The sequence below is a fragment of the Scomber japonicus genome, chromosome 21, assembly GCF_027409825.1.
Source record: "Scomber japonicus isolate fScoJap1 chromosome 21, fScoJap1.pri, whole genome shotgun sequence".
Taxonomy (NCBI): domain Eukaryota; kingdom Metazoa; phylum Chordata; class Actinopteri; order Scombriformes; family Scombridae; genus Scomber; species Scomber japonicus.
This window is the reverse complement of record NC_070598.1, coordinates 571446-588945: the sequence shown is the minus strand read 5'-3', so window position 1 is coordinate 588945 and position 17500 is coordinate 571446. Positions and strand designations below refer to the sequence as shown.

At 40.5% G+C, this 17500-nt stretch overlaps 1 protein-coding gene and 1 long non-coding RNA gene across 2 annotated transcripts in view; both read right to left on the bottom strand.

The window, feature by feature from the left end:
* Positions 1 to 912: 912 nt before the first annotated feature.
* Positions 913 to 4966, bottom strand: LOC128382190 (uncharacterized). The gene is made up of 3 exons (XR_008323695.1): positions 4874 to 4966; positions 3777 to 3803; positions 913 to 942 (listed from the first exon to the last, which is right to left on the bottom strand). It is a non-coding gene; the product is annotated as an uncharacterized LOC128382190 (long non-coding RNA).
* Positions 4967 to 5956: 990 nt separating this feature from the next.
* The window catches only part of LOC128382755 (NACHT, LRR and PYD domains-containing protein 14-like), a 13396-nt gene continuing 1852 nt past the window's right edge, over positions 5957 to 17500 (bottom strand). The window contains exons 3-12 of the mRNA XM_053342767.1: positions 15209 to 15328; positions 13373 to 13475; positions 13263 to 13266; positions 12850 to 13062; positions 10958 to 12764; positions 8703 to 8876; positions 7914 to 8087; positions 7534 to 7707; positions 6911 to 7084; positions 5957 to 6140 (exon numbers count right to left, since the gene is read on the bottom strand). Of these exons, the coding sequence (XP_053198742.1) occupies positions 5957 to 6140; positions 6911 to 7084; positions 7534 to 7707; positions 7914 to 8087; positions 8703 to 8876; positions 10958 to 12764; positions 12850 to 13062; positions 13263 to 13266; positions 13373 to 13475; positions 15209 to 15328 (3127 nt within the window). The remainder of the gene's footprint in view (positions 6141 to 6910; positions 7085 to 7533; positions 7708 to 7913; positions 8088 to 8702; positions 8877 to 10957; positions 12765 to 12849; positions 13063 to 13262; positions 13267 to 13372; positions 13476 to 15208; positions 15329 to 17500) is intronic.

The window sequence follows — 17500 nt, the reverse complement described above, 5'->3', positions numbered from 1 at the left end:
TCCCTCCTTTCCTTCCTTCTTCCTCCCTCCTTTCCTCCCTTCCTCCCTCCTTTCCTCCCTTCCTTGACTCAAGGACAACACGAGGGTTGAAGTCATTACATAAAGTAGAGTTCAGCCTCTCTGAAGCTTCCCGCTGAAATCACTGGAAGGTTTTTTATGATATAAAATGTAGAAATCAAAACATCAAAAATGACAATAAACTGAAATGTACAGAAAGAAATGATCCATGTGTCATAAAAATCAAACATTTACATCAAAGGTTTTATTAATGAAGCTGAAAATATGAGTAAGAAGCTGAGAAACGCTGAGTCGGCATATTTTGCAATAAAGTTAAATAAATATGACGCCGACTTCTTAAATGTTGCATCTGTTCACTTCCTGTGTTGGTTTAGCATCGAAAGCTCCGTGTTGTCTCGTTTCTACACACACACACACACACACACACACACACACACATACAGTAACACACACATACACACATACAGAGAGACACACACACACAGTAACACACACATACACACACACATACTCATACACATATATACACACACACACAGTAACACACAGAGAGACTCACTCTCAGACACACACATGCACACACAGTAACACTCATACACACACATTCTCACACACACTCATATACACACACACACACACTCACTCTCACACACACATAGTAACACACACAGTAACACTCTCACACACACACACACACACACACACGCACGCACTCTCACACTCACACACACACACACATATATACACACACAATCACACACACACAGTAACACACACAGACACACACACACAGTAACACACTCTCACACACAGATACACACACACACACAGGGAGGTGAAGGTCTAGGTGGAGGTCTCTCAGAGAGCAGGGTCAGACCCCCCCCCCCCCCCCCCCTCGGCTGCAGGGATCATATGTGAGTGAACCTGAATGTGAAGCAGAGAGATGATGAATGTTAATGATCTGTAGTTTGATTCTGAGCTTCTGTCAATAAACTCTGATCACCTTCAACAGCTTCCACCGTCTCTACTTCCACACTTCACCTTATCACAGCTTCCACCGTCTCTACTTCCACACTTCACCTTATCACAGCTTCCACCGTCTCTACTTCCACACTTCACCTTATCACAGCTTCCACCGTCTCTACTTCCACACTTCACCTTATCACAGCTTCCACCGTCTCTACTTCCACACTTCACCTTATCACAGCTTCCACCGTCTCTACTTCCACACTTCACCTTATCACAGCTTCCACCGTCTCTACTTCCACACTTCACCTTATCACAGGTTCCACCGTCTCTACTTTCACACTTCACCTTATCACACAGGTTCCACTTCACTTATTCACATCAGGACAGTTTGGTGAGAGCTATTCCCCGTCAGAGGTAACAACAATCAACCCCCCCCTCTAAAGTGACCACGGTAACTACTCGTCACATCCTGCCTAAACTTACTGTTTGTGTTTAAGTTATTGTTTTATTTTGAAATGTTTTCTTTAGGGCTGTCAAACGATTAATTTTTTTAATCGAGATTAATCGCAGAATTTCCATAGTTAATCGCGATTAATGGCGTTTTGAATAGCATGTTTAAAATCCTGTTATTTTCCATTTGAAGGCAGTTTTAAGCCCATAATGTAAAGCATTTCTTACCAGAGTGTCTTAACTGGGAATCAATCACGGCTCTGCTGCGACTCCCACACTCCAAAATGGTCCTTTGGTGGAGCTGAGGCTGGCTTGGCTGCACCTGGGTGTTTAGCGTGGAGGTGCTAACTCAAACTCCACGTACTCCGGTGGTAGTTAAACTCCGTTTGACACAGGTTGCATTTTACTTTTGACTTGTCAACTGAAGCGTCTGGAAGTGTTTTAAAGTTAAACAAGCCGTTCAAAAGTCCAGTAGCTCTCTTACTTTCCATCAGCGCGGTAGGTTTACTGCAGGAGGCCACTTCAAAGCATAGCGCTACAGCTAGAGGAGCCGTCTACGGGGGAGTAGAAGGGACAAAAAGGCTTGACACATTAAAATGAGATTTAAAAAATTAACGTGTTATGGATTGCATTAATGTAATCACGATTAACGCATTAACGCTGACAGCCCTAGTTTTCTTGTGTTTCTGTTGTTTTTATTTCCTGCTATTTCCCGCCTTAGTTGATTTCCTCGTGCTTCACCTGTCTAGTTTTACTCACCTGTGTCCTGTTTGTAATCAGCTGAGTATTTAACTCTTGGTTTTCTGTTTGACTCTGTTTATCCGGCTTTGTTTGAGTCTCGTGATTCTTTTTGCTTCTCAGCCAGTTTTTGTTTTTATTGTCCAGAATAAAGTGATTTTTTTTCAGCCTCTATCAACCTGCCGCTCTGCTTTCATTATTATTATTTATTATATTATTATCTGAGTAGAATCCAAACATCACAGAAGTCATTCCCTATGGTGTAAAGATGCAGTATGGTGGCAGCTGAGGCCTGTGGATGGATGGATGGATGGATGGATAAATACTGTATATTTATAGTCAGAGTTAACCAACCATGAGCAGCTGCTGTCCACATGCAAGTCTGCTTATTATAAGCAACTTTGGGCTGTTTTTCTATAATACTGGCAGCTGCTGGTTGTTGGGTTTTCTGGCTTGGTTCTGAAGTGTAGTTGTTTATTTAGACTTACTTCATACATGTGTAATGTTAAATAAAGGTTGCTCCACTTTATTTGTCATATATCGCTGCCTGCTGTCAGAAACCATGGATGTACAATAGCTGACATTAAAGTTCTTAGCTGTTCCCTGGTCAGTGCATCGATGTGGCGCTTTCATGTGTTGGTCATAATTATTCATATCATTTTCAGTGCTGTTGTTACTGTGCCTCTCTCCTCTCCCAACCCTAGCCAGTCAGTTGATGGCTGCCTTTCATCCACACAAAAGCTCAGTTTTAGGTCACTGAAAACAATTATTTCTAAAAACTACAGCTAAAGACTCTGTTTCCATGTTTGCGTGTTCAAGGGAAAACTGAGTTTTTGTTTCCCAAACATCACAGTATGAAACAGAAAATGCATCAACGTGTGCTACCTTTGATTGAGCTTTATGTGGCATATTTATGCAGGGTAGAGGGAGGGAAACATAAGTTTTTATAAATACCGGCTACATGTATACATGGCCTTAGAGTCTGGTTCTGAGGGTTCTTCCTGTTAAAAGATGTTCTCCCACTCTGAGTCTGGTTCTGAGGGTTCTTCCTGTTAAAAGATGTTCTCCCACTCTGAGTCTGGTTCTGAGGGTTCTTCCTGTTAAAGGGAGTTTTTTCTCTCCACTGTCACCAAGTGCTGCTCATGTGGGAATGTTGGGTCTCTTTAAATGAAACCTGAAGAGTTCGGTTTAGACCTGCTCTATGTAGAAAGAGCCTTCACATGACTCTGTTGTGATTTGGAGCTTTATAAATAAAGATTGATTGATTTTAATAGGTTTTGGACAATGACGAAGGTCTGCAGCACAGATGAATAAGATATCAGGCTTTGGACATACAAACATTACTACTAGATCGTTTCATTGTTGGTTGGATTGACAAAAAGAAAAATATAGAAAATCCAGATATGTCCACTAAAATCTCATATTGTACATATTTCAATTGTTTTGTGTTTAGTGTTAAGAACTTCTGTCTGCTGAAAGGTTCCCCTGTTCTGAGGACAGGGGTGGAGGTTAGAGTTGGGGTCTATTAGTGAATACTGATGTATCACCTCTGGGTGGAATTTCAAGTGAGTGATGTGCTCACATAATGTCAGTGTTCTTACCTTGTAAGGGTGACACCTTATTCCAGCCTGTAGAGATAAATAAATGTTATCTGCAGGTCAACTCATCAGATTACCTCCTCTCACCAAACAAAGATCCTCTCTGATCAGAAGTCTGTACTACGAAGCTGGATTAACATACCCAGGATATCTCTCCGTTACCTGGGTTGACTTACCCAGACATTCACAATCCTGATAAGCGGTACTACAAAGCTGGTTATCAACTCGGTAATTGAACCCAGGGTTTTCTAATCTGGATCACTGCGCGCTCACATAAAGGGGAGGAGTCTGCAGCGTCTGACCAATCACAGTGCACTCACATAAAGGGGAGGAGTCTGCAGCGCTACTTTACCATGGAGGAGCAGACAATTATTCTTCAATAATATGAAGAATTCAAACACATCATCAGGCCAAAAGCAACACTGATGCAGCAAAAGCCAGGAAGGAATGCTGGCAGGAAGTTACCAAAATTAACTTAGTTTAATATTCAAAATACAAACCTATTATGCTTCAACCATTTGAGTGAATGATGTCAAACCAACTGTATAATATACAGAATAATATCCCTCATGTGCCTCAAGGATTATTTTTATAATATATATTTTGGTCAATTAAAAAATAATCCTTGAGGCACATGAGGGATATTAGTCTGAATGTCTGAATTGGTTTGACATCATTCACTCAAATAGTTCATAATAGGTTTATATGTTGAATGTTGAATATTAAACTAACTTAATGTTGCTTGTAAATCATTCTGTACTTTTCATATAGGATCATTGGGGACATCTAAAGGATTGCATCTCCCTAAAAACTCTTATCCAGAACATAACCTGCTCCGGAGCAGGTGAGTAGTTCAGCATTAGTTACCATGGTGATTTACCAGGTAAGAAGAGAGAAAACCCAGAGTTACCCTGAAGTTACCTCCATAAGAGAAAATCCAGCTTCATAGTACAGACCTCCAGTGTTTAATCTGACCTGAAAACACTGACTGAGAAAATGAATAAGAATTTGTTTTCAGCAGAAAATGGTAGATTTTCAGTGTACCACTAGCTCACATGAATCAACCAAAAATGCAAAAATGCATCCAACCTTCTACTGACCTCAGAGTCTCCAGAGCACACTGTGGATTCTCCAGGAGACCAAACAGCTGTTTCACTGCTGAATTGCCCAGGTTAAAACACACTTCCAGTTCTTTCAAATTGTATTTTGAGCTACAAAAAGCTGAGTTCAGGTCAAATAAGCCTGTATTTTTCAGCTCATTGCTTGTCAACCTGCAGAAAGAGAAGAATTTTAATAAACCAGTGCTAACATCTGGAGCTCCATCAAAATGTCAAAATACTTTTTTGTACCTCAGAGTTTCCAAATTACAATGTTCACTAATCAGACATGAAGAGAGATGCTCAGTCCCCAAATTTTGCATGTCATTGTAACTCAGGTCCAGCTCTCTCAGATGGGAGGGGTTGGTATGAAGTGCTGTTGCGAGAGAAGCCCAACTGTTGTCTGTCAGTCCGCAGGTTCTCATCCTGCAGCAGGATACACATTTAAATTAACAGTTTGCATTACATATTGTACGTTATCATTACTACTACATAAACTCTATGGCTACATGCATCTACTCCATAGGTGAAGTTAGGAGTTTGACTCTAACTTTAATTTTCTGTTAGATGGCAGACATTTTTCATTATATTTTGTTGACTAACCAACAGGAACAATCATTTCAAAAAATACACACATACATTTTGTCCACTTTTTCTCAGGACATCAAGCTGAAAACTACATTTGACATATGTTCAGCTTTTAAAATAGGTGGGTCTGTATGTGTTTTTACCTCAGACAAGTTACTATTTTGTAAAGGGGTGGGGTTGTCAATGCATGTGACACCTTTCCTAATGAATTGTTAATATAAGAATAGAATACAACTTTATTATCCAGTTGCATGGACAATAAGTTGACAAATACAATTAAGCTGTTCTATTCTATAAATCAGTGGCCACTGCCCAAGATCATGCTGCTTCAACAACAAAATTAGACCAGGCCTAAACACAAAACAAAGTAAAAGTAAAATTATCCTTGCATATGCACCTTTGTTAACACATTCACAAAAATAGAGCACCTTCAGTTCCAGGAATTATTTGTATCTAAAATTGTTAATATATAATATTATATAAAATGAATTGCTGTATCTATCCCAACCTCAGATTCTCCAGTTTACATTGTGGACTCTCCAGTCCAAGGGACAGCAGTTTCACTCCTGAATCCTGCAAGTTGTTTTCACTCAGCTCCATCTCTCTCAGATGGGAGGGGTTGGACTTCAGAGCTGAGGCGAGAGAATCACAGCTGCTCTCTGACAAACTGCAGTTGTTCAGTCTGAACAATAACAGAAAGCACAATAATTAATAAAAGGTTAATTAAACACACACCAATAAATTATGTAGTTTTGTGAGGAGAGTCGCAATACATTCTGTGTTTTAGCCCATCTCTGTCTACTACAGTTTGGAAACCATCCTTCAACTCTAGTGAGAGGCCAGACACTGAAGTGAATGAACCTTGTCTACCTCTTTTTTCTGGTGAAGCAAAGCATTTCAGAAATGGTGTCATGATCTGGCTGTGCTTCTCCCTCATGCCTAGTGTTTCTGCTGTTTACTTCTATCCTTTGTTTCTTGTTGGCACCCTGTTTGTTCTCTCTCTCTCTCTCTGTCACTGTGTGTCTGTCTGGGCATGGCAAGGTTTCCATTTTAAATTACGACAATTACTTTTCTGAGTTAATATGCAGTTGTCATATATGACTAAAGAGAAAAAATGTTTGGCAAATTGGTTGTTACTTCAAACTGACCTCAGAGTCGTCAGTCTACAGTATTTATTCCTGAGTCCAGCAGACAGCAGCTTCACTCCTGAATCCTGGAGGTTGTTATTACTCAGGTCAAGTTCTCTCAGATTGGAGGGATTGGACTTGAGTTTTTGCTTTGACAGCACTGAAGCCAGAGAGTCACAGGAACTCCCTGTCAGTTGACAACTATCCAGTCTGGTGAAGGAATAAATATAATTTTAGTCAGATGTATTAAATAATTGTTTTTACATTTTGTCATCACTACCTGGTCACTATCTGCATACAAAAATATAACATCAAATGACCTCACCTCAGAGTCTCCAGTCTGCAGTTTGGACTTTCTAGTCCAACAGAGAGCAGCTTCACTCCTGAATCTTGCAGGTTGTTGTCACTCAGGTCCAGATCTCTCAGATGGGAGGGGTCGTGGTTCAGGGCAGAGGCCAGTGAAACACAGCTAACCTCCGTCAGCCCACAGATAACAAGCCTATTCAATTTTATAACATATAAAGCATTTTATAGCATAAGTACAATGTTCTTACAGATATTATCAAAATGGCATGAGACATCTGATAGAGGTGCTCATCCTTCTTAGCTGGTTTATTTTCAAACAAAGAACAAAACCTATTCAGAAATAGAGGTACCAATGAAACAGGAGTGGAAAAAATACTATTTAAACTGACCTCAGAGTTTCTAGTGTACAGTGTTCCAGTCCAATGCACAGCCGTTTCACTCCTGAATCCTGCAGCCTGTTTTCATTTAGCAGCAGCACTCTCAGATGGGAGGGGTTGGACTTCAGAGCTGAGGCCAGAGAAGCACAGCCTTCCTCTGTGACCACACAGCATACTAACCTGTGGTATGAAGAAGATTTAAGAAAACAGTTGCTGTTGTGTTAATTCCGCTCCATTTACAGAAAAAAAACAGTGCCTTAAGTACCCCAGAGTCTCCAGTCTGCAGTCTGGACTCTCTAGAAAATCACATAGAAGCTTCAGTCCTGAATCCTGCAGCTTGTTGTGACCCAGATCCAGCTCTCTCAGATGGGAGGGATTGCACTTCAGAGCTGAGGCCAGAGAAGCACAGCTGATCTCTGTCAACCCGCAGTTATCAAGTCTTTAATAAGAGGATCAAAATAAAATGTGTTGATTAGTTGCAAATTATATTGCGAAATATGATTTCCATTCCACATTCCGTATCAATTTATAGATACCATGTGCAACAATAAGATTACACTGTAAAATATATTCTATCTATTCTATTCTATTTTAAAAGGCTTAAGCAGTATCTACTTAAAATACACCACAGTTGGATAAACTCACCTCAGAGTCTCCAGTTCACAGTCTGAAATCTCAAAAATATCACACAGTTGCTTCATTCCTGAATCCTGCAGATTGTTGTCACTCATTTCCAGATTTTTCAGATGGGAGGGGTTGATTTTCAGAGCTGAGGCCAGAGAAGCACAGCTGATCTCTGACAAACTGCAGTCCATCAATCTGAAATGCAATTAAACAAGCATACTAACTTCAATATCTTTGGGATTGAAATCTTGCATGAAATCATTTAATGTTTAAACTGGTGGTATTCTTCTTTTTACAGTCACACTATCTAGTTTTGTGTGTTCCACAATATATTGGTGGTAAAGCCATGTCTATTAAAGCCTCTTTGAAATCACAAACCAATTTATTCACATTCTGCTCATATTTTACTTTTGTTCTACATTCTTTAACCGGCTGACAATTCCAGTTGGCTACACTTAATGTCTGTGCAGTCAGTACACTGATTGTTCATGATAAACACACATGAAACAATACAACTGTAATATTCATTTTAATAAGGCAAAGCAAAAAACCCTTATGTTCACACTAGAGACTCCCTTAAACCTTGTGTTGCTCAGCGTTATGTTGACCCAATAAGTGGGCTTGGCCATTTAACTACAGGAATGACATATCCTGGATCTGCATATATTAAAAACATGTGTACATACAGAACTATTAAAGGACAAGGCTGGTAATTTTCTATATTTTTTTAGGGTCAACAAATCTCATCTCAAAGTAAAACCAATAAAATGCAGAAAATAGCCAGCAGTATCCTTTAAAGTGTTAGCTTACTTCAGAGCCTTCAGTTTACAGTGTGGATTCTCCAGAGAAACACACAGCAGCTTCACTCCTGAATCCTGCAGATTGTTTTCACTCAGATCCAGCTCTCTCAGATGGGAGGGGTTGCGCTTAAGAGCTGAGGCCAGAGAAGCACAGCTGATCTCTGACAGTCCACACCCACCAAGCCTGATTACAAAATGCATGATTAAATGTAGCCTAAGTTAGTCTTACAGAATATAAACAACTCTGAATCATGATGTTTCACCCTCACCTTATCTCCAAATTAATACTTAACACAGTATCTGAACTAACCTCAGAGTCTCCAGTGTACAATCTGAACTCTCCAGTTCAGCAGACAGTAGCTTCACTCCAGAGTCCTGCAGGTTGTTGTTACTTAGCTCCAGCTCTCTCAGATGGGAGTTTGAATTAAAAGCTGAGACCAGAGAAGAACAGCTTTTGTCTGCTAGTCCACAGCTATTAAGTCTACAACAAGAAGTAGTAAATCAAACAGTGTACAGTGTAAAATCTATTCAATAATAATCCCCACCTGACCCTCCAGCCCCCTCAATTTTTTGTAGTAGACTCACTTGAGAATCTCAAGTCGACTCTTAAAATCAACTGATAGGATCTTCACTGAGTTGTGTAGGAACTTGCTGTAGCTCAGATCCAGCTCTCTCAGTTGGGGGGTGTGGGACCTCACACCTCTGGTTTGGCTGGACTTCAGAACTCGGACCAGAGAAGTACAGCCTCTCACTGATAATCTGCAGAACCTCAATCTGAATAAATTGAAGAGGGTAAAAGCACTGTGTTTTGGTATTTTTTAAATTATGTTATTAATCAAAAGGTTTTGGATATTTCAAATCAGCATGCAGCAATACAAGTTATACAGAATTTAATTTATTAACAACACCATTTGTCACATTTATGATCAAAGAACAAATAAAGCAGATTCTCACCTCAGAGTCTCTAGTCTGCACCATGGACTAGACAGCCAATCCAGATCTGAATCCCACAGGCTGGAGTTTTTTCTCAGGTCCAGCTCTTTCAGATAAGGGTTGGACTGTAGAGCTGAAGCCAGTGGAGCAATGGTGATTTCAGAAAGTGAACAGTTCTGCAGCCTGTAATTAGACTACAAATCAAACATACTGTACCAAAATCATTCAAAATCACTTTCTATTTTGTATCTGACAGCTTGTAAATGTATACAAAGGGGAAGATTTTAACAAACCCCAGAGTTTGCAGTCTACAGTCAGTATTCTTCAAAAGTTCACACAGAAGCTTCATTTGTGACAATGGAAAATTGTTGTTACTCAGGTCCAGCGCTTTCAGATAAGGGTTGGACTGTAGAGCTGAAGCCAGAGGAGCAATGCTGATCTCAGAAGGTGAATAGTTCTGCAGCCTATAATTAGACAAATAAAAAATAAAAACATACTGTACCAAAATAAATCAAAAACATTATTTTCTATTTAATATTGGACAGTGTGGAAATGTATACAAATTGAAACATTTTAACAAACCCCAGAGTGTTTAGTCTACAGTCAGGACTCTCCAAGAGATCACTCAGAAGCTTCATTTCTGACGATGAAAATCCGTGGCTACGTAGGTCCAGCTCTCTCAGACTGTAGGGGTTGGACTTCAAAGCGGAGAGTAGATCGCCTAGATTGTAATGTTCCATTCTACAATGTATCCTGCCATTAGAGGATACATTTTAAAACAGGTTTACACATGAGAAACTGCTGCATAAGTAAATGGGAGGCAACTATTTGTATTTATTAAGATAAAAAACAAACTAACCTCAGAATCTCTAGTTTACATTGTGGACTCTCCAAACCAACAGACAGCAACTTTGCATCAGACCCCTGCATATAATCAGTCTTCACATACAACTCTCTCAGATGAGATGGGTTTGACTTTAGAGCTGAGGCCACAGCTTCACAGTGCAAAGAGGTAAACTCATTAAGTCTGTAATTACAAATTTATCATGAAAACAGTGCCAAGATCAAGCGTAGCAATAGCAATGAGTCATAATAAAATATCCTTTAACCTCTCTACTTCACAAGTTATGAAGTGTTTTATGTCAAATTCAGTTGCTGGGAAGAATTCATTGTTGTATTACTTTTGATTTTCTATTCTATTTAATTTTATGTGGTTCTGAATTTATCCATAAATAATGGATTTATGGAAGCTGACGTCTATAGAAAAATTAAAGAAAATTCAATATAGGCATTACAAACAGCAAGGATGTTTCTGGTGTAATCTGGACTTACCGAGCCTTTCTGCAGTTCCTCACAGCTTGGATCAGTCTCCGTCGTCCCTCCATTGATGTGTTGTACTTCTCCAGGTCCAACTCATCCAGAACCTCCTCTGACATCTGCAGCAAGTAGGCCAGAGCTGTGCACTGGATCTCAGAGAGTTTCTTCTCTGATCTGTTCTCTGACTTCAGGAACTCTTGGATCTCCTGATGTACTGAGCGGTCGTTCATCTCCATCAGACAGTGGAAGATGTTAATGCTTCTGTCAGGAGAGATGTTGTACATGCTCATCTCCTTCAAGTTGTTGATGACTCTCTGGATGGTTTCTGGACTGTTGTCTGTCTGACCCAGCAGGTTTCCTAAGAGACTCTCGTTGGACTCCAGAGAGAGGCCATGAAGGAAGCGGACAAACAGGTCCAGATGGCCATTTTTACTGTTTAGGGCTTTCCCCAAGCACTTCCTGAGGTACAGCTCCAAGGATACACCTCCCTGAGCATTTTCAGTCCATTCTAGTCCCAGGAAGTCCTCCAGTACTTCTTTCTTCCAGTTGGTGTAACAGTGGTACATGTAGACTGCAGCCAGAAACTCCTGAACGCTCAGATGAACAAAGCTGTAGACTGGTTTCTGGAAGATCACACTCTCTCTTTTGAAGATCTGTGTACAAACTCCTGATAACACCGAGGCCTCTGTGACATCAAGACCACACTGCTCCAGGTCTTCTTGGTAGAACAGGATGTTTCCTTTCTGCAGTTGTTCAAACGCCAGCCTCCCCAGCTTCAGAAGAAGGTTCCTGTCAGCCTCCGTCAGCTTCTGTCGACTCGTCTCATGTCCCTCATCATACTTGTTCTTCTTCCTCTTTGTCTGAACCAGCAGGAAGTGTGAGTAAAGGTCAGTCAGGGTCTTGGGCAACTCTCCTCTCTGGTCTGGAGTCACCATGTGGTCCAGAACTCTAGCAATGACCGAACAGAAGACTGGGATGCGACACATGATGTGGAGGCTCCTGGATGTCTTGATGTGTGAGATGATTGTGCTGGACTGCTCTTCATCACTGAATCTCCTCCTGAAGTACTCCTCCTTCTGGGGGTCAGTGAAGCCTCGTACTTCTGTTACCCTGTCCACACATGAAGGAGGGATCTGATTGGCTGCTGCAGGTCGGGTAGTTATCCAGACGAGAGCCGAGGGAAGCAGTTTCCCCTGGATGAGGTTTGTCAGCAGCACGCTGACTGATGACTTCTGTGTGACATCAGACACGACCTCACTGTTGTTGAAATCCAGTGAAAGTCTGCTTTCATCCAGGCCGTCAAAGATGAACAGAACTTTACAGGCAGCGAGCTTCTCTGCTGTGAGCTTCTGTAATGTTGGATAGAAAACATGGATCAGCATGAGCAGACTGTACTGCTCATCTTTGATCAAGTTCAGCGCCCTGAACGAGAACAGAATCAGCAGACTGATATCTTGGTTGTTGGAGCGCTGTGCCCAGTCCAGAGTGAACTTCTGCACTGAGAAGGTTTTTCCAACGCCAGCGACGCCGTTCATCAGAACCACTCTGATGTCTTTCTGTTGGTCAGGTAAGACTTTAAAGATGTCCTGACATTTGATTGGAGCATCATGGAGGGTCTTCATCTTGGAAGCTGTTTCAAGCTGCCTCATCTCATGTTGGGTATTAACCTCTTCACTCTGCCCCTCTGTGATGTGGACCTCAGTGAAGATGCTGTTGCAATGGGTTTCACTTCCTGCCTCATCAGTTTCTTCAGTCAGATTTTGACTAATCCCCCCCAGACTGATCTTATGTTCCTCCAACAGATCAACACTGACTGAGAGAGATCAGAGCCTCATGTTAAAAATGCAGTAACCCTAACCCTAGTTTTCAAAATTACCATTAAAACAAAAGATCTTCAGTCTTACTTAGTACAGTGCTGGTCTGACTGTCTGTCTGCAGTCCAGGTCTGGTTCTGGATCTTTCTGCACACTGGGGACAGGAGGAGTCTCCTGATGAAGCAGACTGGTCCCAGTATGAGGTGATGCACTGTCTGCAGAACCAGTGTCCACAGCTGGTAGAGACTGGATCCTTCAGGACTTCCTGACACAAAGAACAGCAGGACAGCTGCTCCTCCACTAAACCTTCACTGCTCACAAACAGAAAATAATATTAATTTAAATAGCTATGATATAATGTTTTGTACTAACAAGTAATCACATTACTGTTTTTATGTGAAAATGGTGTATAGGTAAACAAAATAAACTCTGTCTCATCTCATCCTGGCTCTGCAAGAACTATTTTACCTCATACTGTTATTACTGACTTTGGTTTAAATAAATACATTCCTGTTATTGGATAAACAAGAATTATACAGACTGGTAAAATAGAGGCTATTGGCTTCCTCCTCATTTCGGTAAAAGCAGTAGAAACAGTCTCTTACTTTGTGTCTGATGGTCCAGGTTCATTACTGAAGTTTGGTGGGGAATCTTTAGACCAGTCACTCTTCATAGATGGACAGCTGGATATTACAGACTCTGCTCTCGTGTACTGATCCCTGAAAAAAGAAGTATTTTCAATTATCCATCTAATTAATCCATTCACTGTCATTTGTTAAGGACTGTCACACTACCACCTGCCTATAGAGCCCAAAAATGTTGAGTACTGCAAAGTTTTATGCTATAACTCTATAGTATAGATCCCTGGCATTTAGAAACTATTAGATGCTAACTTGCAAATGTTGGAAAATTAGTGTAGTAAGGATAATAAGCAAAATAGAACAGTCGTCCACCAATTGGAAGATTGGCAGTTCGATTCCTGGCTCCTCCAGTCCACATGTCAATGTGTCCTTGGACAAGACACTTAACCCCAAATTGTTCCGTTGCTGCGCCAACAGTGTATGATTGGTTAGTTTCCTCCTGATGAGCAGGTTGGTACCCTGTGTGGTAGCCTATGCCATCAGTGTGTGAATGGATAAATGTCGGTTGTGATCCAATCCTCTGAAGTTAAGCTGCTCCGGAGTGAACCACCATCATAGGACTGAAAACTGATCCAACTCACTACCTAGTGGCAGCTTCTCCTTTTGAAACATACAATAGCAGATCTGATGATGATGGATCATTGATAAGACTATGTTGAATGAACCATATCCACTCATAAACTTATTTTTAATCTTTACATGTGAATACAAGTAAAGATTAACAGTTTTGTTTTTGTTGCTAACCAACAACACAACTACTTCAGTGTTGTTACTACATCTTTACAGTGACTGTCATTGGGTTGATTGTCTTTAGCCTCCAAAGTTAAAGTTAAAAGCTTGGGTAAAAACTGTGCTGTTTGGAGACAAAGAATAAAGCATAAAGAATAAGCCTGTCTTTATTTCAGATGTCAGACACCCTCCCTACATTTAAGAGTAAGCTTAAAACTTTCCTTTGTGAGCTCTAAGCTTATGCTGCTATAGACTTAGCACTGGGCTCCTCTCTCTTCCTCCCTCTCTCTCTCTATCCATCCATCTATATCCATTAACATTCATGTTCTATTAATGCATCAATAAGCTAAACTTCTTCCCCGGAGTTGTCTGTGCTTTCTGGTCTCACAGGTAATCTGGGCCTGGAGACGTCCGGATGACAGATTCCAGTCCTGGACCTTCAATGTGCTTCTCTCTCCTCTCCTTCCTCTCTCTCCTCTCCTTCCTCTCTCTCCTCCTCTCCTTCTCTCTCTCCTCTCCTTCCTCTCTCTCTCCTCTCCTTCCTCTCTCTCCTCTCCTTCCTCTCTCTCTCCTCTCTCCTCTCTCTCCTCTCCTTCCTCTCTCTCCTCTCCTTCCTCTCTCTCCTCTCTACTCTCAACCCCAACTGGTCGAGGCAGATGTTCTCCCACTCTGGGTCTGGTTCTGAGGTTTAGACCTGCTCTATGTGTAAAGAGCCTTGAGATAACTCTGTTGTGATTTGGCGCTATACAAATAAAGATTGATTGATTGATTGATTGATTGATTGATGTCATCTTTACCAGAAACCATGAATGTGGTTCACTCTGTTCTGTATCTATAGTGCAAATCACTTTTGCAACAAAAAATCTAAGGTATAGAGACGGTTTGAAAACATTATGTACAGAAAGACAAGCAGCAGGAAAATAAACTACCCATATATTACAGGCTTTGTGTTTATTCAGATTTTGATTCTACATTCGTGAGGCTTTGCTGTAATGTCACACTCATAGATCTGCTTCAGGAAAACAAGTATTTTAGAGCATTTTCCATTCCTAGTTCAGCTCACAGTAGAAACAGTCTCTTACTTTGTGTCTGAGGGTCCAGGTTCAGTACTGAAGTTTGGAGGTGAATCTTTGGACCAGTCACTCTTCATAGACAGGTGGCTGGATACTGGAGACCCTGCCCTCTGTCGACTGTGTTGACCTCTGAAAATATGAAACGGATTTTACAAGTTTTAAGATTTATAATAGTATTATGTATTGAAGAGCAATTCATCATGGATGTATCAGACAATTATGTAATCATGTTCACTTCCTAAAGTTAACCTGAGCTGCATTACGGGAAGCCATAGTTAGTGTCTTTGACATACTTGGCCAATAAAACTGATTTCCGCTCTAATTTTGATCTTATCAATTAAATACAGAGAAAATGTAAGTCTTGATTATTGCTCCTGATAACCTTCACACCATGATCAGGCAGATCTTTGGTACCTAATACTCATTTTGTTGGTCTAGTCTGTATAATATCAGTGTGATTTTTGGCCAAGCCATCAGTTTTGATGCTTATATCATAATATAACTGACTAATATTTCTTTGACTTAAGAAATGTAACCAATCAATTGGAGATGCTGATACATGCATTTATCTCTTCATGTTGTACACTACTGTAATTCTCTTTTTACCTGCCTTAATAAATCTTCATTGGACCATTTACAAACTGTCCAAAATGCTGCAACTGGGCTTTCAGAACCCCACATGGTCAGCAAGGCTACACTTTCTATTATGGACCTTCTGCATCCCCACACCACCAGTTGAGCTCGTAGGTCCTCTGACCAGGGTCTTCTGAATGTTCCTCAGACATGTTATAAGACTTGGGGAGGTCGTGATTTCCAGTTTCCATCAGTAACCTTTGGAATAGTCTCTCAGTAAGTCTCTGGAGACTCTGCAGGTCTCTGGACTCTGTGGAGTCTTTTAAAAAGCAGCTAAAACAAATCTCTTGAGACAGACATTAAGGTGCATTGTGGTATTTAATGTTGTAACTTGTATTTTATGCCTGTTTTTCCTTTGTGTTTTTTATCTGTTTTATTTTATTTATTTTGACTGCCAAGCACTTTGTGATTTGTATGTGTGAAAGCTGCTATAAGAATAAACTTTACTTGTTTAATATATTTCAGATGCTCACAAATAAACAGAATAGTGTAGAAAAGCTCTCAGGCGTGATGCATTCAGGGCAAATGGGTTTCGGATGTTCTAATTCTTGGGTGCCAAAAGAGAACTCAAGCAATTCAGCATTGTACTTCTGCTAAACTGGACATATGAGAGACAGATTAAAACAGAATATGAGCAGCAGATATCTTTAGATACTTTTAGAGTCTAGTTTAGCTTCTCAAACACTAGATCATACATTTGGATAAGTGGCAGAAAATGGATGGAAGAAAACCCTGATGACATCACTGTGACATCATCAGGGTTATTTTTTAAACTTAAGGGAGCTCCTGTCAATCAGGAGAACTTTTGCTAAGCTTCATTACACGACTGTTTCACAGGCTGAGGAGTACCAGTTACAGTACTTTTGTTTCTGTAGCGTGAATGAGATCAATGAAAGACAGTTGATGATGACACATACACACACCCTCCAATTTAAACACGTTGCATGCAGCTTTGTTTGGACAGGCCCACTGCAGCAGGACCTGAAGCAATATTAACCCTTTTTCTAACGGCTGTGTTCCCTACATGTACAGAAAGCACTCTGTACAACTTTGACAGACTGCTAGAACTGTGAACGTGAATATGAGCACACAAAGACACTCACACCTTCTTTGTCATTGTAGTCATTTTTAAAAAGAATAATACCTAATTAAAAATGGGTGTTAAGATAATGATAGTTGCAAGAAGGCAGATAACAAAGAACAACAACCAAAAGGTGATTAATGCTCAATGAATCTTGCAGAGAGAGGTTTATAGTTTACTCTAAATGTCTACATGTTCTCCTTAAAACAGGAGAACATGTGAGAGATTATGATTGCAATGAATGTTAATGACTGTGAATAAAAATGTGTCAAACTGAGCCCAGGACAAGTTTGTTTCAAATGTGTATGAACCACAAAAATAAACAAAGTTGTGAAATATTTCCTCTTGTACATATTCTGGGTCACTTTAGGAAAGTCATAAAGGTTCACTCTAAAAGAAAGGTGGTGCTCAGGGTCTAGTACTTAACCTCCGGGGTCCTCATATGGGGACAAAACATCTTGACTTTGACCTGTTGTCCTGTTTATTTACACTTTTCTGTGCCATCTACTGGCAGCAAAAGCACAATCCATCAATCAGTGTAAAAACCAGATGGCATCCTGGTGAAGTCCATCAACAGCTGATCCACC